The sequence below is a fragment of the Lissotriton helveticus genome, chromosome 2_1 (assembly GCF_964261635.1).
Source record: "Lissotriton helveticus chromosome 2_1, aLisHel1.1, whole genome shotgun sequence".
Taxonomy (NCBI): Eukaryota; Metazoa; Chordata; class Amphibia; order Caudata; family Salamandridae; genus Lissotriton; species Lissotriton helveticus.
In genome coordinates, this window is record NC_136059.1 from 786,711,842 (window position 1) to 786,735,910 (window position 24,069).

The following is a 24,069-nucleotide window of genomic DNA, read 5'->3' on the forward strand; positions in this document are numbered from 1 at the left end:
CTCATGGCTCACAATACTACACTAGTGTGATAAACATCTCATACATACTGAATGTTGCAAAGGATCCGATTTTCTTTTCATACATGCTGAATGATGGAACCTGGTTATCTTTTCATACATGCTTAATGAATTCGGAGGACCCTAGACAGGTTACCTTTTCATACATGTTGAATGATGCGAAGGACCTGTACCTTAGGCTTCGCAGAAATTTAGCATGGCAGTGCCAGTGGTTTCCTCTCCCATCCACAGGCACAGGTAACAAGGCCTGTCCTCCTTCTACCAATTACATGCTGCCACCACTTATAGTCTCAAGTTATCCAGCAACCTGACAGTATTCTTGCTAAGTAAGGTTCCATTGGTTTACCTCTTCAAACTACAGAGGCCTAATCTAGGTATTACGGTCACAAACTAAAATGGATCTTCAGCCTACATATATGATTGTCATGTGCACATAGGCAGACTAGGTAAGGGGTGCACAGTCGCAAATTATGCAGGGCATCTTCCGGGCCTAGCACAATTCAACTTTCTTTGCCTCCTTCTTGCTAATCTAATACCTACCCTACACAACAATGCCTTTCAAGACAGTTATCTTGATCTATCTCAGACATCATTGGCCACCAGTGATCTTAATACCTGGCTGAAACCAGAACAGCATTATACAACGTATCTCATAGCAAACATTAAAGACCTTGCTCTCCACTAACTAGTAACCTGATTGACTCACTTGACAGGCATATTGTGGATACGGTTCAGAGTACCGATCTCTATGATCAGAGACTTCTCAGTACCTGGTGGGATCATCGCATTATTAAATGCAACCTCAACCTTTCCATCACATGCACCTTCCTTTCACCACTTATACAAATACCAGGCCATGTGTGGATGCACTTCAGATCGAGCTGAACCAACAGTTAGACCCCGCAAGACAATTCTGCTAGTGACTTGTGAAGATAAACAAAGTGAATCTCTGCAAGCCTCACAAAATCAGCACCATATTACAACAAGCATTGGAAATGCAATAGGTCTCGCATTAGAAAAGTTGGAGTTATTGGTCTTGTAAATGACATATTTTATTTATTTGTTGGTTTTTAAAATTGCTAAATTGATGGCTTTGTCATTTACAATGCCAATAGTTATAACTTTCGCGAATGTGACACCTATAGCATTTGGAATGCAACATGTTTTGTATTTACGTGACTTAGATGGCAGCTCTGGTCGTTAGGCCACATCTCTAGAGAGCAGGAGAGTGCAGCAGGGGAGAGAAGCACAGCAATGCAATAGGTCTCGCATTAGGAAAGTTTGAGCTATTGGTATTGTAAAGGACACATTTTTTATTTATGTGCTTGTTTTGAAAATAGCGAAATTAATAGCTTTGTTATTTACAATGCCAATAGTTTTATCTTTCGCAAATGTGACACCTATTGTAACACAATATGTGTTGTGAGGGTGAGTGAGGGTGAGGGGTTGAGGGTGAGTGAGGGTGAGGGGTTGAGGGTGAGTGAGGGTGAGGGTGAGTGAGGGTGAGGGTGAGTGAGGGGTTGAGGGTGAGTGAGGGTGAGTGAGGGTGAGGGGTTGAGGGTGAGGGGTTGAGGGTGAGAGGGTGAGGGTGAGGGTGAGGGGTTGAGGGTGAGTGAGGGTGAGGGTAGTGAGGGGTTGAGGGTGAGTGAGAGTGAGTGAGGGGTTGAGGGTGAGGGGTTGAGGGTGAGTGAGGGGTTGAGGGTGAGTGAGGGTGAGGGTGAGTGAGGGGTTGAGGGTGAGGGTGAGTGAGGGTGAGTGAGAGTGAGGGTGAGTGAGAGTGAGGGTGAGTGAGGGGCTGAGGGTGAGGGGTTGAGGGTGAGTGAGGGGTTGAGAATGAGTGAGGGGTTGAGGGTGAGTGAGGGTGAGGGGTTGAGGGTGAGGGGTTGAGGGTGAGTGAGGGTGAGGGGTTGAGGGTGAGTGAGGGTGAGGGGTTGAGGGTGGGTGAGGGGTTGAGGGTGAGTGAGGGTGAGGGGTTGAGGGTGAGTGAGGGTGAGGGAGGGGGAGGGTGAGGGTGAGTGAGGGTGAGGGGTTGAGGGTGAGTGAGGGTGAGTGAGGGTGAGGGGTTAAGGGTGAGTGAGGGTGAGGGTGAGTGAGGGGTTGAGGGTGAGGGGTTGAGGGTGGGTGAGGGCGAGTGAGGGTGAGGTTGAGGGAGGGTGAGGGTGAGTGAGGGGTTGAGGGTGAGGGGTTGAGGGTGAGTGAGGATGAGGGTGAGTGAGGGGTTGAGGGTGAGTGAGGGGTTGAGGGTGAGTGAGGGTGAGGGTGAGGGGTTGAGGGTGAGTGAGGGTGAGGGGTTGAGGGTGAGTGAGAGTGAGTGAGGGGTTGAGGGTGAGGGGTTGAGGGTGAGTGAGGGTGAGGGGTTGAGGGTGAGGGTGGGTGAGGGTGAGTGAGGGTGAGGGTGAGTGAGGGTGAGGGTGAGTGAGGGTGAGGGTGAGTGAGGGGTTGAGGGTGAGTGAGGGTGAGGGTGAATGAGGGTGAGGGGTTGAGGGTGAGGGTGAGGGTGGGTGAGGGTGAGTGAGGGTGAGGGGTTGAGGGTGAGTGAGGGTGAGGGTGAGTGAGGGTGAGGGGTTGAGGGTGAGGGGTTGAGTGAGGGTGAGGGGTTTAGGGTGAGGGGTTTAGGGTGAGTGAGGGTGAGGGGTTGAGGGTGAGGGGTTGAGGGTTTGAGGGTGAGTGAGGGTGAGGGGTTGAGGGTGAGGGTTAGTGAGGGTGAGAGGGTGAGGGTTAGTGAGGGTGAGGGGTTGAGGGTGAGTGAGGGTGAGGGGTTGAGGGTGAGGGTGAGTGAGAGGGTGAGTGAGAGGGTGAGGGGTTGAGGGTGAGGGGTTGAGGGTGAGGGGTTGAGGGTGAGTGAGGGTGAGGGGTTGAGGGTGAGGGTTAGTGAGGGTGAGGGGTTGAGGGTGAGTGAGGGGTTGAGGGTGAGTGAGGGAGGGTGAGGGGTTGAGGGTGAGTGAGGGGTTGAGGGTGAGTGAGAGTGAGTGAGGGGTTGAGGGTGAGGGGTTGAGGGTGATGGGTTGAGGGTGAGTGAGGGAGGGTGAGGGGTTGAGGGTGAGTGAGGGTGAGGGGTTGAGGGTGAGTGAGGGTGAGGGGGTGAGGGTGAGTGAGGGTAAGTGAGGGTGAGGGTGAGTGAGGGTGAGGGTGAGTGAGGGTGAGTGAGGGGTTGAGGGTGGGTGAGGGTGAATGAGGGTGAGTGAGGGTGAGGGTGAGTGAGGGTGGGTGAGGGTGAGTGAGGGTGAGTGAGGGTGAGGGGTTGAGGGTGAGTGAGGGGTTGAGGGTGAGTGAGGGTGAGGGGTTGAGGGTGAGTGAGGGGTTGAGGGTGAGTGAGGGGTTGAGGGTGAGTGAGGGTGAGGGGGTGAGGGTGAGTGAGGGTGAGGGGTTTAGGGTGAGTGAGGGTGGGTGAGGGGTTGAGGGTGAGTGAGGGTGAGGGGTTGAGGGTGAGTGAGGGTGAGGGTGAGTGAGGGTGAGTGAGGGTGAGGGGTTGAGGGTGAGTGAGGGGTTGAGGGTGAGTGAGGGTGAGGGTGAATGAGGGTGAGTGAGGGGTTGAGGGTGAGGGGTTGAGGGTGAGTGAGGGTGAGGGTGAGGGGTTGAGGGTGAGTGAGGGTTGAGGGTGAGTGAGGGTGAGGGGTTGAGGGTGAGTGAGAGTGAGTGAGGGGGTGAGGGGTTGAGGGTGAGTGAGGGTGAGGGGTTGAGGGTGAGTGGGGGTGACTGAGGTTGAGGGTGAGTGGGTGAGGGTGAGTGAGGGAGGGTGAGGGGTTGAGGGTGAGTGAGGGTGAGGGGTTGAGGGTGAGTGAGAGTGAGTGAGGGGTTGAGGGTGAGGGGTTGAGGGTGATGGGTTGAGGGTGAGTGAGGGAGGGTGAGGGGTTGAGGGTGAGTGAGGGTGAGGGGTTGAGGGTGAGTGAGGGTGAGGGGTTGAGGGTGAGTGAGGGTGAGGGGTTGAGGGTGAGTGAGGGTAAGTGAGGGTGAGTGAGGGTGGGTGAGGGGTTGAGGGTGAGGGTGAGTGAGGGTGAGGGGTTGAGGGTGAGTGAGGGTGGGTGAGGGTGAGTGAGGGTGAGGGGTTGAGGGTGAGTGAGGGTGAGGGGTTGAGGGTGAGTGAGGGGTTGAGGGTGAGTGAGGGGTTGAGGGTGAGTGAGGGTGAGGGGGTGAGGGTGAGTGAGGGTGAGGGGTTTAGGGTGAGTGAGGGTGGGTGAGGGGTTGAGGGTGAGTGAGAGTGAGGGTGAGTGAGGGGTTGAGGGTGAGGGGGTGAGGGTGAGGGGTTGTGGGTGAGGGATTGAGGGTGAATGAGGGGTTGAGGGTGAGTGAGGGGTTGAGGGTGAGTGAGGGTGAGTGAGAGTGAGTGAGGGTGAGGGGTTGAGGGTGAGTGAGGGGGTGAGGGTGAGGGGTTGAGGGTGAGTGAGGGTGAGGGTGAGGAGTTGAGGGTGAGTGAGGGGTTGAGGGTGAGGGGTTGAGGGTGAGTGAGGGGTTGAGGGTGAGTGAGGGTGGGTGAGGGGTTGAGGGTGAGTGAGGGTGAGTGAGGGTGAGTGAGGGTGAGGGGTTGAGGGTGAGTGAGGGTGAGGGTGAATGAGGGTGAGGGGTTGAGGGTGAGTGAGGGTGAGGGGTTGAGGGTGAGTGAGGGTTGAGGGTGAGTGAGGGTGAGGGGTTGAGGGTGAGTGAGAGTGAGTGAGGGGTTGAGGGTGAGGGGTTGAGGGTGAGTGAGGGGTTGAGGGTGAGGGGTTGAGGGTGAGTGAGGGTGAGTGAGGGTGAGGGGTTGAGGGGGAGTGAGGGTGAGGGTGAGTGAGGGGTTGAGGGTGAGTGAGGGTGAGTGAGGGTGAGGGGTTGAGGGTGAGTGAGGGGTTGAGGGTGAGTGAGGGTGAGTGAGGGGTTGAGGGTGAGTGAGGGGTTGAGGGTGAGTGAGGGGTTGAGGGTGAGTGAGGGTGAGGGTGGGTGAGGGGTTGAGTGTGAGTGAGGGTGAGTGAGGTGTTGAGGGTGAGTGAGGGTGGGTGAGGGGTTGAGGGTGAGTGAGGGTGAGGGTGAGTGAGGGTGAGGGGTTGAGGGTGAGGGGTTGAGGGTGAGTGAGGGTGAGGGGTTGAGGGTGAGTGAGGGTGAGGGTGAGGGGTTGAGGGTGAGTGAGGGGTTGAGGGTGAGTGAGGTAACCTGGCATGGTAACCTGAAAAAAATGTGGGTGTGAGCCATGTGAAGGGGTCTGCGGTGAGTGTGAGACCCGAAAAGGCAGAAGTCGGGAAGGAGAGGCTGCGGGTAAGGGTGTGCACGAAAGTGAATGTGCACAAATGGGGCCATGCGGTTGGCGACCAAAGCAGAAGCGGCTGGCAGAATAAGCGGGCCAAGGCCGAGAGTCCACAGGGTGCACGCGTCCTACCCGGAAATGACTGGGGGATAGGTGGGGAATGGCATGGTAACCTGAAAAAAAGGTGGGTGTGAGCCATGTGAAGGGGTCTGCGGTGAGCGCGAGACCCTAAAAGGCAGAAGTGGGGAAGGAGAGGCTGCGGGTAAGGGTATGCACGAAAGTAAAATGTGCACAAATAGGGCCATGCGGTGGGCGAACAAAGCAGAAGCGTCTGGCAGGATGGTGGTGCCGGAATAAGCTGTGCACATGTCAGGCCATGCTTCGAGTAACTTATAGAGATGCGGCTGACAGGATAGTAGGGTTGAGAGCAAAAGCGCCGAAGTGGCGCATGTGTATATGCTGCTAATAATTAAAAAATGCATATGAGAACTGTATTATCGCAAATGATGGAAAAGATATCTCACCTGAAAGAAAAACAAGAAAGGAAACAAGACGGAGGGCATTGCTGTGGGGGGGGGGGGGAGGAGAAATGCACGCGGCGGGCAGGGGAGGGGGCGGACCTAAAAGCCACGGGCACAGCACCAAATCGCCGCAGTTAGGTAAACTTTGTTTAAAGCCCTATAGTCTCGCTCTGCTCAATGCGCATGCGCATTGACAGGCGAGACCTAAAAACAACTAGAACTGTGGCACGTTAATGCAAAAAAACCACACAACACTAGTGTAAAGAAAATAACTGCAAAAACGCACAATACAGAGCAACCACAAACTCAACTCAAACTGCAAGAACTTGTCACAAGAGCTCTGCAACTTGTGGGCTGATACTTTTATTGAAAAAACGTATTCCACATAGATTTATTTCCAATGGGGGAGATCAGCTGCACCTCCTTTGTGTGTTCCAATCCCGGTAAAACCTGGACCACAACTCTGCTCTTTTGATTTACCCTCCATAAAAGATATTATCTAGTTTACTCTGTCTGTATTGCTAAATTTCCAGCTGATCCAGGCCCCAAGCACATTCAAATACATCCTCCTATCAATGTATTTTTTCATCCTAAACCAAGATGAACTCACCCCTCTCAACTGGAGTGCACCAACAAACTAAAAATGTCCGACATTAAGTGAATACAGAAGGTCTTGGTGAAATTGGCTTGACAATCTACAGATCAGTAGCCAATTGACTATTGCTTGGGAAACCTATCAAAAATATTCTTCACTCAAATTTCCAATTTATTTGAACAGAGATGCCTCTCTGGCAGACTGGTTTCCATCACGAGAAGAGGAATTAAATCAGCAATTGCATTCTTTGATGACCTCAAGAATAAACATTGAGTAAATCTATTAATGATTCAAACCCTTGTATTGAAAAATTCAATTATGAGAGTGGCAAACAAAATATTCAATTATCCATTACTTTAATATGTATGTAGAAAAAAAGTGCAATCAGCATACAAATGCCCTTATGTTTTCCCTTAGGGTGGAGCAGTCGAACCCCATCACACCTTCCTTATAAAGAAAACAGAAACACAAAAACAATGTAGACAATTAAAAAACCACACTACAAAGGAAGCCAGCCCAAGGGCCAAGGGCTCAAATGGGGAAAAAGTAGAGCCTTCTTGATATTTCAAAATGAGGATACGATGTCCTCCTTCATCCCAATTTTGTACTGCCCTATAGCTCTCAAACTCTGTTGATGGTTCAGTCTCCTTCTAGTCTTTTTAGAGAATATCCTCAGGACTTGATAAAAGTCCAACTGTTATATGGTCATTTTCACAACAGAGTTACTACCTTCCATGGAATACAAGCTTCCATTGCATCTCCTAAATTATTTAAACGTACTATTAGAATTTTTAAGCAACGCTAAAGTCCTACAGTTGACGGTGATGCACTCAATACATTTTCACAAACAAAGGTTGCCAATTCCCCTTCATTCACCCGTCAGTTTCTTGGCCTCAGAACTGCCAGTTTAAATCCGTAATAAATGTACTCAATCTACAAGGGGCATTCTATTGAATTTGAACTCAAGAATAAGACATGACTGCCCTCCTTTTATAACTGTCATCAGCATATACAGCTGTCGACCATCTACTATTGTTCCAAAGGCACAATTCTTAAATTGGGTTAAGACCTACTTCACAGAAAAAGTCCAAATGTCCAAATCATCACACTCCCCCACCCCTTACCCATTTACCAACCAGGTTAGTGTTCCCCAAGGCTCAACAATCAGTCAGTCCCATTATTTAAACTGTAAACTGTCCCCCCCCCCCCTTCCAAGAAATCATGGACTTGGCTAAACTTATATGCTGCAGAACTTCCGTAACCCATGGGTTATTGGTAGAGCATTGTTTTTGAATACTCCAGGAATTAGCCAGTGCATGAGGGCATTAAAAACTTAGTATTTTAAAGGTTTATATAGCGCTAGCTACACCCGAGGGTATCCGAGCGCTTCACATCAACAATGAAAATAAACAGGAGAGCAACAATACACAATAGATGAAGCAAATTAAGTAAACAATCATACAAAAATAAAGGGATAATTAAGATAACATTGAGCAGAATGCCTATAATGTAAACAGAAAACAAAATTGGGATCACCATAATGTAGTTATAGAAGGTAATTATACAGTATCCCAGGGAGGACTAAGTGCCCATAGCAGGGGGTGGGGGGCGGTCATGGAGAGGGGACACTAGGGATCTAATTACCCCAGAAATTTAGTGAGAAGTTGAGTTTTAAGGTTTCTTTTGAAGCTGTCATAGGAGGGGTTGCATCGAAGGTCTTTGGGGAGGGCGTTCCAGATGGTTGGGACCTTGCCAGAGAAGGAGATGGATTTTGATGCATTTTTTTTAGAAGAGGGGGTATGAGAAGAAGAGTGTTGGTGCTTCTCAACGATCGGGCGCCGCTAGCTTTTTTTGAGTTTAGTTGAGAGGTAGGATGGAGTGTTCTGATAGAGGGCTTTGTGTGTAATACATGCAATTTTGTAAGAGGATCTGTCTTCGATGGGGAGCCATTTGAGGGTCATGAGAGCAGGGGAGATGTGGTCAAAACATTTGCAGTTAGTTGCTAATCTCGCCGCGAGGTTGAGGACTGATTTGATGGGGGCTAGGTGGATTTTGGGTGTACCGGAGAGAAGGGCATTCCCGTAATCAATTTTGGATAGGTCTAGAGATTGGATAATTAGTTTGAAGTCGTCAGCTGGGATAAAAAGTTTGATTTTTTTGAGATGCCGGAGTGTGAAGAGTGCACTTTTTGCAGAATTCTTAATATGGGAGTTGAGTGTGAGTCAATTGGTGATGGTGATGCAGAGTGATTTGAGAGATTTAGCGAGGGAGAGATAGCAGTTTAGGGCATTACGGTCAGTGATCCATGTTTGGATGAGGAGAGGGTTGTTTTTGGGGGAGAAGAGGATGATCTCGGTTTTGCTAGGGTTGAGTTTGAGAAGGTTTTTATGGAACCAGGTTTGTATCTTGGTTAGGTAGTGTTAAGGTGTAGGATATTGGCATGGGATTTTATTTTATAGTACAGTTTGGTGTGACAGCGTATAGGTGATAGTTGATTTTTGCTTGTTTAAGTATGAGGGTAAGGGGTTTCATAAAGAGGTTGAAAAGGGCGGGGGAAAGGATGGATCCTTGTGGGACCCCTAGGGAGATAGAAGTTGGTTTAGAGAGGCTGTTGTGAATTTTAATTTGTTGGGTTCTATGTTGGAAGTAGGATGTGAACCAGGTAAGGACAGTGCCATTAATGCAGAAGCAATCTTTGAGTGCATTGAGTAAGGTTGGGTGGTAGACTGTGCCAAATGCAGCGGTGAGGTCAAGAAGGATGGTTAGGTAGCTCTCGCCCTTATCCAGGGCTAAGTGAATATCATCTACTATGTTGAGCATGGATGTTTCAGTGCTGCAACCTTTGCGGAAGCCAGATTGAAGGGGTCCAGAAGGTTAAATGTGACAATATGTTTGTCTAGTTGGTGGAGAGCGCATTGTTCAAGGGCTTTGGAGAGGATGGGAGGTTGGAGATATGGTGGAGGTTGTTAGGGTCATTGGGGTCTGCTTTGGGATTCTTGTGTAGTAAGTGATCTCAAAAGTCTTTATCATAATTAATCTTAAATACATATTACAAACCATAGATCAGAAGGCTGAAGTACATCACAAAGGACCCATTAAGCCTGATTTTAATGAATGTCTGCTTAGCCGAATTGAAATCTATGGACATACTGTTGCACTCTGAAAAAAATAATAACATTGGATTGTATGAGTGTGGGTGACGAGTTAATGTATCATAGCCACTTGTAATGCAGGTGGCTTCTGACTAAAAGCTGTCCCATCTAGAATTCACAGGCTAAGTGCAGTACAGACATATTTACAGATATTTGATATACATTTGAACATAGAGTAATTCTACAGACTACTATTAGATTTAGCAGCGATCTGAGTTAATTGAAAACAGAAAAAAGTTCTCACAGAGAAACTGGAGTACAGGAAACTGAGCTCAATTCACCAAAGTTAAACAGTTTTGAAAGCACCAGCTTCAAGTCTTTTGACTATTTGCAACGGTTTGATTAAACACATACATGACTAATATTGTAGAATCCCTCCATACCAAGGTAGGTGTATATTCCCTTGGTGGATTTGACTGCTTGTGGGCCACTTGATAAATGTTACTGGACAAAAGCAGAGATCCAGATATTTTCTTAAAAAATAGTTGGCATTCCCTTTTTAATAAATGGGTACCCTAAATATGGTTGCTGTGGAGTCTTTAGAGTTTATAATCGCCCTTTTGTACCAGCTGACTATCTCTCAATTCAGAGACGTCTCCTTTATTTCCAGTTCAAAGAATTAAGTTCATAAGCACCGTTTTGAAATGCTTGCTAGAGTAGAGCATTCCCTTTTCCAGAGCGTTTTGCCCAAGTTCAGGTAATGGTTTTCCAGTTTTCTGCTCATGTGTGCAAACTCTTAGGGATGATGACACCCTGAATATGTGTCTGGTTCCTTATGCACAACTTCAAATGCACCAGTTTTGAGTGGCTGTGCCGTAACCAGCATAATCAATTTTATAAAAGTATGCAGGGCCAGGCAGTGTTTGGATCAATGAACAGTCATTACCTACATTGGTGAGTGAAGCCAGAAAATGTATTTCAGGGTTGTTATTTTTGTCCATTATACCGTAATTAAAGAGTAATATTGAACTCCTGTGTGGGCTTGGTAGCACTCTGTGTCAGCTTTACATACATGCTTTGTGGTTACAGGAGGAGCCTACCTCAATCTTGGGCAATACAATTTGGTCGAATGGTTTTCCTTCATCATATTAAGAACAAACAAGTACAAACCTTGATGACAACACTTTTGCTACAATGTATCTGAACTAACAAAGTGGTTTCAGTTCTCTTCGTCTGTTTCAAGAAGCTACAGATCTTTGGCATTGGGCTCTTAACAAAAAAATTCAAATTGAGCTGCCAGCAGCTCATTTGGTAGTGAGGGAGAATCAGACAACAGATACCACGAGTCTCCTGTCCATGAATTAAGAAGGGAACATAATCTCGAAAATAAAGGTAAAATGTTGGCCAGTTGTGGTGTTCTTCCAATAGACCCTTTTACAGCAGCAACCCTCAAGAAATGTCAGATTTTGTGCTCCAAACAAATGCCTCTGTAATCACTGATGCTTTCTCCATTCCTTGGTTATGCTGTTTTCATTACGCATTCCCACCAGTTCCACCGAGAAATTTATCTTGAAGATGAGACTTGAGAGTTGAGGTTACACTTATTGTCCTGAATTGTGTAAGGAGACTGTCCTATCTGACATTTCATCTGATGGTCAATGCTCCTTGCAGGCTTCCTACCAGGGAAGGCTGTCTGTTTTTCAATGGAGTCCACTACTGCACCCAAAGCTGGCATCAATCGACATGCTTGGATCTTGAAAGGCTAACTATAGCTACCTTTCTGCTGCCTTCTTGTTTCATTGATAATTTGCTGGCTGCTAAACAACCTCCCACCAGAGCTGTGTATTCTAGCAGATGGGTGAAGTTTGCTTCAGGGTATAAAGACAGAGCTGTAAGATCCTTTCCATAGAGAGATCAATTTCCCTTCGACCTGGTGAAGAAGGCCTATATTTTGGTACAGTTCTAGATTGTTTAGCAGCACTTTCTACTTGTCCTTTTCCCCCAACCAAGAATCTCTGTGAAGTTCCTTGGGTTGTACCTCTTTTCCATTTTCCCAGTTAATTGTCTGGTAGCGGAATTAGAACTTTAACTTTGTTTGACTTTTTACATGAGCCAACCATTTGAAACCATTCATTCATTTGATTTAAAAGTTCCTATTTGGGAAATAGCTTTCTTGCTTTTAGTCACTTCTGCTAGGCATGTTAATGAGTATCGAGCGATATTGATGACCCTTAAGGTTACTATGTTCGCCTCCCCACCCTTCTAGGAAGGAAAACATTTGCACTGTCTTGAGTCTTCAGTCTTCTTGTCTTCAGTAATTTGAGTCATTTCATTCATAGGACTAAATTACTTAGGAATAATTCTAACCTTTTGTTAATTTGTTTGTCACTCAGACATTTAGAACATTTAGCGAATAACTGATATCACCATAGATTTCATTGACCATATCCAATTATGATGTGGCAGGCCAATAATCACCAGAGCGCTTCAGTGCCTGTACAACTACGGGTACTGCAACTACTTCTAATGTTTTTCGTGGGGCTATGATGCAAGACATCCGTAATAAAGGTTAGTGTTCAGTTGCCCATTCTTTCTTTTAAACATTATTGCATTATGTCCAATGAAAGGCAATATTCTTTATTTTTCCTTAAACTATTCTTCAGTACTTTTTGGTTGAAACTCTTAATCCCTCACCCGGATATTCATTTATGAGGGCTCACTTGAAAAAATTTGTGGGAACAAATATCTAATAAAATAACAAATTACCTACATTTGGTAACATTCTTTCTGATGGCTATCAGAGCTTCTGCAAATACATATGACCCAACTATCTCCCGTCTCAAGAGTTTGTGTTCTTTTGTGTTTGGCTCACTAGGGGGATATCCAGCTTCTCTCCATGGGCTGAGAAGATAGGTGAAACTGATGTCACCAGACCTTTCATGCCTTACATACATGATCACTTCCACTGCTGTCCAGGACGTCTTTGGTCACCACCTAGCGCCAGTGAGGAAAACAATAACCATTTTCCAGACCCACTCCAATGCCTTACTCCATACTTGACGTAGAAAATCTGAGGAAGCTCTGCTACCCATCTGAAAGAATGTTAGCGAATGTAAAGAACTTATATTCTTCAACCCACTTCTTTGTAATTATTTTGGGAATGGATCATTTAAGGAATACACAGACACATCTGTCTATTAAAACAACAAGTTTCTTACCTTTAGTAATGTTACTTCTGGTGCATGATTGATCTTGCACATATTCTTTACAGTTCTCTCACCTCCCATCTTGAGCATTGTGACCTTGCGTTGTTTCCTACTAGTGTATTCTTCACTTTTTAATCTGTGGTTTCTCATGTTCAGTGGGGATGCAGAAAATATATCAAAACTGAGGTCACTGGCACCTTTTTGACTTCTATTGTGAATGATGACATCACAATTGGAGACACGTGGCTCCTGCTATGATATTATACAGAGCAAACACAAGGAGATGATAGACAAAGCGCTGAAACTTTTCAGACACTCATCCCCAGTCAGATCTGGGTTGAATCCATCATCGTTCTTTGGCTCACTTCGCCAGCCCAGTTCAGACACAGCTATATGCAAATCAGCCTTGACCCTATGCCTCATGGGAACAGTCCAGCCAGAACTGCCAAGCCATGTCTTCCCTAGACCAGAATCCAGTATCCCGGGACCGGTTTCGGGCTAACAGCCCTCATCAGCCAGGCTAGCTTGAATCCAGCAGCAAAGTGAGCAAGGGACTGATCCAGCGCTCCTAATGAAAAACTGTCTCACCAAAGCTACCAATCTCTACAATACTCACCATTAATCATGAATCACTTACCAAGGCCCATAAACCAACAAGACAATTTTTGAGCAACTGAATCATGTGACCTAATTAATCAGAACTATTCACAAAACTATTTACATATTTATATACAACTGCAGTTTATCATTTCTTACCATTGTACATATATCATTTTAAGTAAGTCACTAAGGCAAATGGATCAACTGATGGTAACTAGACCATGAATAAACAAGACCAGCTTGTCGTTTCAAAATCAAATTTTTATTAGCTTTATTATTCAAAGAAAGAGCATTTTCGATTATAAATCTTTATTTTATTAGCAAAATGAAAGCAGCATTTATTAAGGAAAATACTTATTAGACTGACATTTCAAATGCAAATCAGTTAGCATGAATTAAAGCAAAATAACAGTTTCCATTCCCTAATTTCTAATTTCCCTGTCTAAAACTCGCTCCACCTAAAAAGAATAATCTTTAAAGACTGCTGTCCTTACGTGCGCCAAAGAGTCCAACAGCACGTCACGCCCTTCAGGAATCGGAAAGCGAGAAGCTCCATCCTGCCCATGGGGCCAGGTTTTATACCTTTCTAACTAGCTAATCTCCTCAAAATTGTACACTTTTCTTTTGCCATCCAGAGCTCCCATTGGCTGTCTTAAGTCAGTCCATAATGTGTCATCACCGTTTTTCAAACCTAGATCGTGCTTTTCTTTAGCTCTATTGTCCTTTGCTTTCGTGTCATTTTGCTTCCTCGAAAATGTTGCATTTCACTCGAGTTACAGTTCATGACTTCCTTGGCTTGGCTATCTTGCCGCTTCCTGTCCTTGAATCTTTCTCTCCAAGAGCACGTTTAGCACAACTTATTTAACTGCATTATCTGACAAAAATGTCTGTGGTAAAAGTTTCCACTTCTGTGCAAGGCTCTTCTCTGGACAGGACTCTAAACGCCATCTTTTTACAGGCCTTAGGCCTCTCTCAGAAACTATTATTCAAACAAACACAAGACATTAATTAATTAGAGAATTGAGACCCATTCTGTTACCCACCCCCTTTGCTAATTATTAACCCATTAATTTATGTTACCTAGCTGTGCACACAAAGCTGCATTTTATATCTACCTTCTTCTTTTAGGCCGCAGGATCCTTCACGAGCTTTTGCCACAGAAAAGACATAACATAAGCACACAAATAAGCACATGCCATTAGTTAAACAGCCGCTTTTAATACTGACAAAGACAATAGACAAGGTTAGTTTATTATTTCCCACGCACTTTCAATTGCAACATAGAGCACATAAGTTAGTCCCTCGTGTTTCTTGTGTAAATGCATTTTAAAACTAAGTTGATTAATACTTTTCATCTCATGCTTATTAATACGGTTACAGTTTTATGGAAGTTTAACTTTGCGAGTTTGAACGAAATTTCATTCAGCACCTCGCTCCATCAGGACCCACGTCTGGGCATACCCTGCCAACTTAGGGCGAATAAAGCAAACACAAGGAGATGCCCAGACTTGAGCCCCTTGGGATGCTTGTTTCCAGTCCAGAACACATTTATTTATAAAGTTTTATATAGTGCGAACCAAACCCTGGAAGTGTATCAGAGAGCTTTACAAATGTTACATCAAATAGACAGCGAAATAAGCTTGGACAATATATATGAGTAGATAACATGGCTTGGCAGTTCGGGCTGGACTATTCCCATGAGGCACAGGGTCAAGGCTGATATGCATATAGCTGTGTTTGAACTGGGGTGGCGAAGTGAACTAAAGAACAATGATGGATTCAACCCGAATCTGTGACTGGGGGTGAGTGTCAGCGCTCCATCTATCGTCTCCAGCAGTAAGATGTAATTTTTGCCTGATTCCAGTATGGCAGTTGGTAAGTAGGCTGAAAATGACTGAACAAGACATGGTTGTATCTCTGCCAAACGTATTTTTCAGTTGGCCCAAGAGGAGCACTTATAAGTTGAAGGTTAATATTAAATTGATTTACTTAAAAAGAAATTTAAAAAAGAGTTTAAAAATGTTAATAAATGTTATTGAAATATTGTTTTAGTGGATCGGAGAAGATTGGAGATTACCCACCCCTCCATAAAATTATATGTAATGTTAATACCAGTGTTCAGAATTGCCCAGATTGCAAATGTGGTCCTCCTATTGCTCCATTGCTATGTCAGCATTGAGTCTCGCTTGCCACTCGCGCTACTCAATATCCTGTTCTCTTTGGACTTTGTCATTTAATGCTGCACTGTGATTGAAGTATAACTAGAAACAAATGGGGTACAATGCCCAAAGTTTTATATCGTGCTCTCAAAGGGGCAGACGTGATTTCATGTTAGTGTGTATGGGATTTTGGTAACCGGTTTAATGTTCAGCACATTGTGGGTTTATGCAATTTTTGTTTCAAATTACAGGGTTCCACTTCCAGGATGGACCGTGAGGCAGCCAGTATTATGAGTTCTAGTAGTAACTACTCGGTTCCTCGACGACTGACAAGTCACCTGGGTACCAAGGTAACCGAAGATTACAAACCACAGGTCGCTAACACTACATTTTACTAATACAATAACTTAGTTTCTGCCTTTAACAGTATTGTGCACAGGCTTCTATTTTAACATATAGATTTTAACATATACTAATTACATTTATGGCATACATTAGCTTAAGTAGCTTGTGGAGGATTACATGTATTACTTAGCTGTTATACTGATTTCTGATTTGATGAATGATGCATATCCATTTCCGTTTCTGGGTAGGTCAGACTCATTAAAATTGATGTTTAAGGCGATATCCCTCTGATATCAGAGATGTTTATCAGTATTACTAGAAGGAACAGGCACACATCAGACCGCAGCAGCCCTTTCTCATTACACAGTATCACACAACTCAGGGCTATGGGATGAAGAGTTGCAATAGCAAGCTGTTGGCTGCTTATAGCAATTAAACTGTGTTACATAGCAGCATCATTTTTTGTAGGCTATTGCTGTGATGACAGTAACGTTTTTGAGTTTCCCGTGGCTGTAATTTTAATTCACCAATACCCCATATTCATTTTCCTATTTGCTTCCTGTTCTGTGTAAAAAGGGCCATTTAGGGAGACCATGACCTCCCTATGAATTTTCACCCTTCCATCCCTGCTGCCTCCTTCCTGAAGTGTGTTTAGCTGTGCGTAGACATTGTTTATATTCCTGCTCAGGCTATAACACAGAGGAGTATTCAGAACTTTGCTTGAGAAAAAGAAATGCACAGCTTGACATTACCCATCAACTTTACTTAGCCTACAAAACCCTCCAATAGTTGTTAGAGAGCATTGCAACTTTCCTCAGGTTTCACTGATTCATTGATTGCTTAATTGATCCTAAGCTTAGTTGCCATAATGAATCATACAGATTCTACTAATTTCTTCCTCGGATTACATTAAACCTGTGTTCTGCACTTTGAAGTGCACTTTTAGTTGTGCAGCGATTTGCATTTCAAAGAAAAAGTATTGCAAAAAGAGAATAAGCAATGATTTGGTATCTCAAAATCTTGTTTGTTCCATGTATCTACGTATTTATAGCGCACATTTTATTGTCCATTGAAGAACAAGGCTATATCTCGAGCAAACAAGATACACTAACGAATGCAAAGAAAAGATTGGACAAGTTTAATTTTTAAGTTGCTTTCTGAAATCACTGCGTAGTCTGTAGTTATACTCGAGTAGTTAGGGAGATGAACTTTTTTTCACTACCCTTCCAGTAGCGGCACAGGAAACTGCCCTTTTTTATCTGCCATTTTAGTTTTATCCCTTCAATTTTTCATGCACATCTTACCCCGGATTTTTTTACCCAATTGGTGTTGGTAGAATCCTGCTTTTTGGACTGGCTATTTCTCATCCTTTGCAGTAGATGTTCTTTCTGGAGGTTTAGAGGTCAAAATGGGATGCATGGAGGCTGGCACGTTCTAATGTCACAACTAGAAAACTTGAAGCTGTGCATTTTAATATCAAACCCACACAAAGCGTGGGAAATGCCTGTGAAAGAGCAATTTGTGAATTGTGTACTGAAATTTCCTCTAGTCAGAAGTGCTTGTTGGAAGAAAAAAAATATCACAGGTGATGTTGGGCAAAGAGTGCCACGGGGGGAGACTAATCTGGTATAAGGAATTCAGTACCCGGGGATGTGATCAAGAGTGGTGTCTGTGAGAAGATGGCAAGTCTCGTTCAAGGACAGAGTTCAGTCGGTTAAGGAGATATATTTTTAGCTAAATGTAAGAACATTTAGGCTACACACTTGACTTGTTCAAATATTGATCTGGAACACTTATCCAAATGTGGCATGGCCACAGCCGTAGGCTCTTTACAAATGACAAAACCCATTGGCCCAATATGGTTAGTGGTTTCCAATACACAGCATTATACTACACTCTCCGGTGTTCATGGTAGTAGACTTCTGTTCCACATTATTTTGTTTAAAATCCTTTATCCAGTTCCTCATAAATCATCTTCAATGTTCCTCTTCTTTCAACATTCAAAACCTTTGTTCCTCAGTGTAGTTCTCAATGGGCCTTTCATCAGAGGAAAGATGATATGCTCTTTTACAATATGTACAATTTGTTAAACATTACACTATTGGCTTACAATGGAAGATGACGTAAGAAAAGGGAGATCTTTTTATCAGGGCTACAAGGCTTATGCACATTAAATTGTTTTCTACCAAGACCTTACATTCTTTCCAGGCTGCTAACATGTTCACACAAGATCCTGTTATCTTGTCTTTGGTGCTGGTGTAGGGCGTAAGTACTTCCAAAGAAGAACGTTTTTGGGGTTGATTGAGCCTGGAGGTTGGAAGCCTCTGCCTAATGTGGTACCTGCATTTGTCTAGGCATCTGTCACTCACAAAGTTTAGTTTTGCCAGCTTTTGGGTTGTGTAACAGTTTTTCATATGAAGCCTTCCCTTTTGCTCCATACTAAAGGTTTTTTTTAACCCTACAGAGAGCTTTATTGCATCTTAACATGACTTCCTGCCCTAAGCCGTATCCTTTGTCAAAGTCACATCTTTCCCATCTCCTCATTGTTTGCATAAGAGCAGGAGTCAGTACTATGATAAATATATATCTTAGCTTTTTCTGGTATTGTACCTAGTGCTTAGCCCTTACTCAGTCTGGACTGCTTGGGCCCATTCTTTTACTTTTTATTTCCACATCATGCCCGCGTCACTGTACCCGGCCGAGCTCCGAATCTCTTCTGCGTCCCTGCACGGCATCGTCCGAATTGCAGTGTTTATTAAAACCGACGCACCCCAATACTATACCTTCCATTAAGGTGACATTTCACTTTCCCATTGATGGCCATTGTGCTCCGCATCTGTCCTCGTTCTGATGCTGGATGACCCAGCCTCCACCAAGATGTGGCTCCCCGTTCCCCTTTACCTTCGGAAGCCAAGTACCATATTGCGGTTAAGCAACCTTTTAAGCCGAGGCAGTAAATACAATTCAGGCATGTGAATTGCAACAAGTCCTGATGATGATCCCACTACACTCCCTTATGGATCGAAATGCCGTTGATCATATTTATAGTTGTACATAGTCGACCAATGTGTCTTATTAGTGTGCCAACTATCTTGGAGAGCTTGTTTATATGTTTTCATTGACCTTAAGCTCCCACCGAACTTTTGCCTGAAAATACTAAATTAATTGTATTTAACCCATTTTTTCCCCTTTTTAGGTCGAGCTGGAGAACAATGCAAAGCATTTTCCAGCTCGACAACTATAGTTGCCCGTCTCCTGGGAATCTGAGACAGGGGTCGGGCACGCGCTGCGATTGGTGTCTGTGGACGCACACGTCCAGGCCGGCGCCATGCACATCCCCTGCCTCAGATTCCCACCTAAACACGCAGGCAGGCAGGCACACACACAGACGCAGGCACATACAAGCGCACACACACAGCCGCGCACGCACCCCCCCACTCACGGGCTCATGCGCGCGCACACACACACGCGCACACAGACACACTCTTACACATCCCCATGTCCCCCCCCCACTCACCGGGCTCTTTCTGCATGTTCTGTGTCCCTGTCTCTCTCGTCAGCCAGCGGGTCAGTCTCGAGCTCCCTCCACAGCGCTGGTCTTCACCCGGTCCCCTCCGGGCACCGGGACTTCAGCTGCCGGACTTCGTTCTCCATAACAAAGAGCGCGCATGCGCAGGCAACACTCTCAGCCCAGGCTGCTTTCGGTTTTGCTGTCTTCCGTGTTCGCTGGCAGCCTGTTCCTCCTGCCCAAGTCGCACACCGGACATAAAGGGCTGAAATGCAGTTTAGAAGAGAAACACGTCTGTCAATGTACTTGGGAGCATTCTTTCTCCGTAGTAGCAAGTATTGTGTGCACCTGCAAGAAGTGGTTGTGCTGGTCCATCGGACATGCTTTTCGGGTGACGTGAGCTGAGATTCCATCTGTCTGTCCAGCCATGGCAACGGGCGAAACGTCGTAGGTCCGTCCCTGCAGGAGTGGGGTGGGGTGTATCATTTTGCGTTAAACCTCTGCATGACAGCAGAAAGCTGGCCCACAAGCCTCATGAATTTCGGCGTGCAGGTCAGTAGCCCTAAACTTTCTGCAATGAAAGAAGGCTATGTGCAGGGGGCTTTAAAATATCCAAGATCATTTCGTCGTCCCTGTGCTCGGACTCACTAGTAATTTAACCTTTGGCATTCTCCGCTGGAGTCCTGCACCCCCGATTCAACAAATCGTTAGGGGTACCGCGAGTGATAGTCTGTCGGCAGTGCTGTGACCTGCCCTGAAGGCCGCGGGCCGAGGAGACGAACATTCTTTTAGAAAGCAATGTAAAAACCTGCCAAATGCTTATAATAAACTCGTACAAACACGAGCATTGCAGGGTGTTGCCGTTAAAATAGAGAGGGAAGCAAATGCTGACCTACGCAGCGCTAGCTCGCAAGAATGCCCTCTACGCACTGCTAATTGAAGCACATACCGCCCACACTGCCGTTCAGCCTGCCCTGGGGCACCTCTGAGCAGGGCGGGGTCTCCAAGGGTGCCCCACATGCCCGGTCGTTTGACCGGGCCTGGTTTGGGTTTAACCCCGTGGTTGATCCTTCAACCCCTTTATCATCCTCCAGTCCACCACAAAAATGGTGACGGGAGGGTTTAAATCGCCATCATCCTTTGCGATCCCGATGGGCATGCTGACACGCACGTAAACAACAATGCCCGGGTGTATGTGGCACTGCTTCATGCCAGGTTTCGGGCCGTCGCACTGTGTCTGCTCGGCCAGACCTTTTTTACCTCCAGCTGCTTCCAGTGGAAATGGGCCCAGCTGGCATTTGTCGTCGTGGGAATTGTTTGGTTTCATTGCCGGTGAACAGAGCAGTAGCTTTATTCCTCACTCAGATCTGTTAATCGCAAGCCCCGAAATACCCACGCCTGGCTGGGCCATGTGCTGAGGTCGGGAGCACATGTATGTAGCAGTGTGGAGGTCCGGACGCTCCAGGAATAAGACTACAGGGTCCCAGCTGTACCATGTGCTAAGGTTAGGAGCACATGTATGTAGCAGTGTGGACGGCCCAGCATACAGGGTCCTAGCTGTTCAGTGTGTTGAGGTCGAGAGCACATGTATGTACTCCTGTGTAGGTTCGACAGACTCTTGGTATCATAACATAGTGCTTGGAATGAAAGAAGCACAATGCACACTTCCAGAAAGTACAACCCACAGAAGAGATCAGTACCAACGCGCAGTTGCAGCGGTAGTGGTACTTGTCCAATGTGTGTGTTGTGTAGTACGTTGATGTCATGGAATAGGACGGGGGTGGGGGGGGTTTGGCTAGCTGCGAGAATCGGCGTGGGGGTCTAAGAATATTAAGTGTATTACGAGGGCATGTGGAGGCGCAAGTGGCTTCACCAGGCGCACTCGAATGTTTTTTCTGAAGACGAGTAAAAGCTCTTTGTTCGGTTGTGCGACCCATTAACACTTGACTCATAAGCCATAGAAAACAAATGTGTCCATTTTAATGACACTGGCTTTCCAACAAAATATTTGAATGCTAGAGTTTGATTCCTACGCAAGATTGATGAAATGGTGCCCTGTCCAGAGACCTTGGCCGAACATGGAGTCTTATACAGGTGTCTTTATATGGTAGAGTGGATGTTCTCACCCTAAATCATTTTGGGAAGAGTGCGGTCTGGTCCGTAGTGAAGCACACTGTCGAGTACTATTTGTAAGTTGATGTGGACGGTCATTGTGTATATTTATGCCCACTATCATTCTGATTGAGTCAGACATTGCCGTTCACTGGTAAAGTGTGTTATTTGCTTGCGATCTTGTATCGACTCATGATCCGGTTCACAGAAGGTGAAGTGATTTGCATCAATATATATAACATGCCATAAAGCTGTGAAATGTATATTGTAAGTGCAGCACCTTCCATTTATTGTAAACAACACAATGGAAAATGCATTCTAAAATACGACATTCTGAAGTATGAGCGACTTGGTTTGACTAAAAGATCCCTGAATCTTCCGTCAGTGTTTAGGTCTCGACTATTTATCACTTAAGTGATAAATGGACGACCACTCAGCACCACCACAGCACCACCCCAGCATCACTCAGCACCACCACAGCACCACTCAGCATCACAACATAATCACTCAGCGCTACCCCAGCATCACTCAGCACCACCACATTATCACTCAGCACCAACACAGCACCACTCTGCACCACCACAGCATCACTCGGCACCACCACAGCATCACTCGGCACCACCACAGCATCACTCGGCACCACCACAGCATCACTCAGCACCACCTCAGCATCACTCAGCACCACCACAGCATCACTCAGCACCACCACAGCATCACTCAGCGCAACCCCAGGTTATAGGTGTCACATTTGCGAAAGTTATAACTATTGGCATTGTAAATGAAAAAGATATTCATTTAGCTATTTTCAAAACCAACACATAAATAGAAAAATGGTCATTTACAAGACCAATAGCTCAGTTTCCTAATGCGAGACCTATTGCATCGCAAATGCTTGTTTTGTATTCCTTTTATGCGATTTCTATGTGAATTGGATACAGGATTGTGTCCAACTGTATTGTCTGTTCTTTCATGTAAATTGGATGCAGGACTGCATCCCCCTGTATTGCTTGTTCGTAACATCACGCTTATCTTTAAAAAAATTGTTTCATTGATTAAATGTGTCCGGCTGGACACTGGAGACTATAGTTCTTATCATAGACTATGTTTTATTTTTGACACTCTCATAGTTCTGTTTAAGGACCACTGTTGAATTAAAAACTAGGATATATGCAGCACCTGGGTTCTGATTTAGATCATTGTCGTTGACATTACACATCAGTTTGATTCTTGGTGGACAGGTATTGCTACTTCGAGTACTGCTTTCTAGTCAAGTATTTGGAGAAAGTCCTAGGTGTTTTTCAGATCTCAGTAGCTCATTAATAGTTATATAACTTAAGTAGCAGCCCAGCCAGTTTTCTGGTTCTAAGAGTCTCATCTAGCCGTGTCAGGTCTCGTTCTTGATTCTCCTGGACATCATCCACAGTTGATTTTGCATTTCCCCTGAATGGACTGAAGGTACTCTAATTACTGAAATTAAATACTTGGTTCATGAACAACAGGCTATTTGGCCACTAAGTAGTCCTAAATTTAAACTAGGATCCATGCATCTGTTGAGTAAGATCTAACCAATTCCCAGTCTGCTATTCGGGTTTAAAAGTCAGCAATATTATTTCCATTACTTTCTTTGTTGACCCTTTTATTGCAATTATTAAAGTATAAAACAGCATTTAGTGTCAATATTTTGAAAGTAACTTGGCATCCATTGTTGCTTGCCTTTATTTTCCTCATAAATCTCCTGTGTGATAAGGAGCCCCATATCTTTTTCCTGGCACCCTGACTGGTATGTTTCCACCCATACCATTTTGACGTGTCTAATTAGTGGGACCTGAATAGTATTTCAGTCCTGTTGGCAATAAAGTTGAAGTTTGGACCTTAAAAGATTTTCTTCTTGGTTCCCATTACCTTCGTTAGAGAATTTGTGTCCTCCAAGCACTTTACACCTCAGGCTCCATGCTGATATCCATAGAGGAGTTTTACTTCATACTCCTATTCATTTATTTCACATTTTTTATCAGATTACAAAATGTATCAAGAAAATATTCAGTTTTTTTCTGGGCCTCACTTTATTCAAACCACAGACTGTCTGCATATACTGAACACTGGACAATCTTTCAAGTTATACCTGGATAGAACATATAACCCGAAGCTCTCGTTTCGCCTTTTAATCTCTGTTTGGTCAGGAGGGAAATCATGGATGCATTATCTGATTTCTAGCCCCAGATTCCTTTCAATAGAATTTTCCTCAGGCGTTAGACTAGGTACGGAATTTCTTTTGTGAGCTTCTGAGCAGTACCCCTGCACGCCAGTAGGCGGCGTCGTTCAGCTTTGCAGGGCGGCAGCAACAGCGGTCACCCTGGAAATGAATTGCACAGTGCAAATATAGGCACCACCACAGCGTGCTGAAGTCAGTACTTTTCTTTCTGCCTCAGTCAACGCAGATCGGAGAGAGCTGTCCCTACCCCCCTCCACCCCCAAACACCCTTCATTTTTTGACTGCTCTTTTTTGACGTTTTGTCAAAGTATTTTGAGACTTGTCTCCTTGTGTGGCAGGGATGACTACTAGGAAGGCTGGATTCAAGTTTTGCTGCGCCTGTCACCAACATATGTCGGTGACTGACCTGCACCTCGTCTGCCTCTGGTCTCTTAAGCTTGACCACGATGCCAGGACCTGTGTCGATTAATGCACCATGCACCTCAAGGC

General features: G+C 45.3%; 1 protein-coding gene across 7 annotated transcripts in view; it reads left to right on the forward strand.

Annotated features, from left to right (window-relative positions):
• APC (APC regulator of Wnt signaling pathway) overlaps positions 1-24,069 on the forward strand; it is an 897,802-nt gene that overhangs the window by 748,671 nt on the left and 125,062 nt on the right. For 4 of the 7 annotated variants that reach the window (XM_078675505.1, XM_078675508.1, XM_078675506.1 and 1 more), the window contains one exon: positions 15,655-15,753. In XM_078675505.1, coding sequence (XP_078531631.1) covers positions 15,655-15,753 — 99 coding nt within the window. Of the gene's footprint in view, positions 1-15,654; positions 15,778-24,069 lie in introns of all 7 variants that reach the window. The other 3 variants (XM_078675503.1, XM_078675507.1, XM_078675504.1) reach the window with 1 other exon arrangement.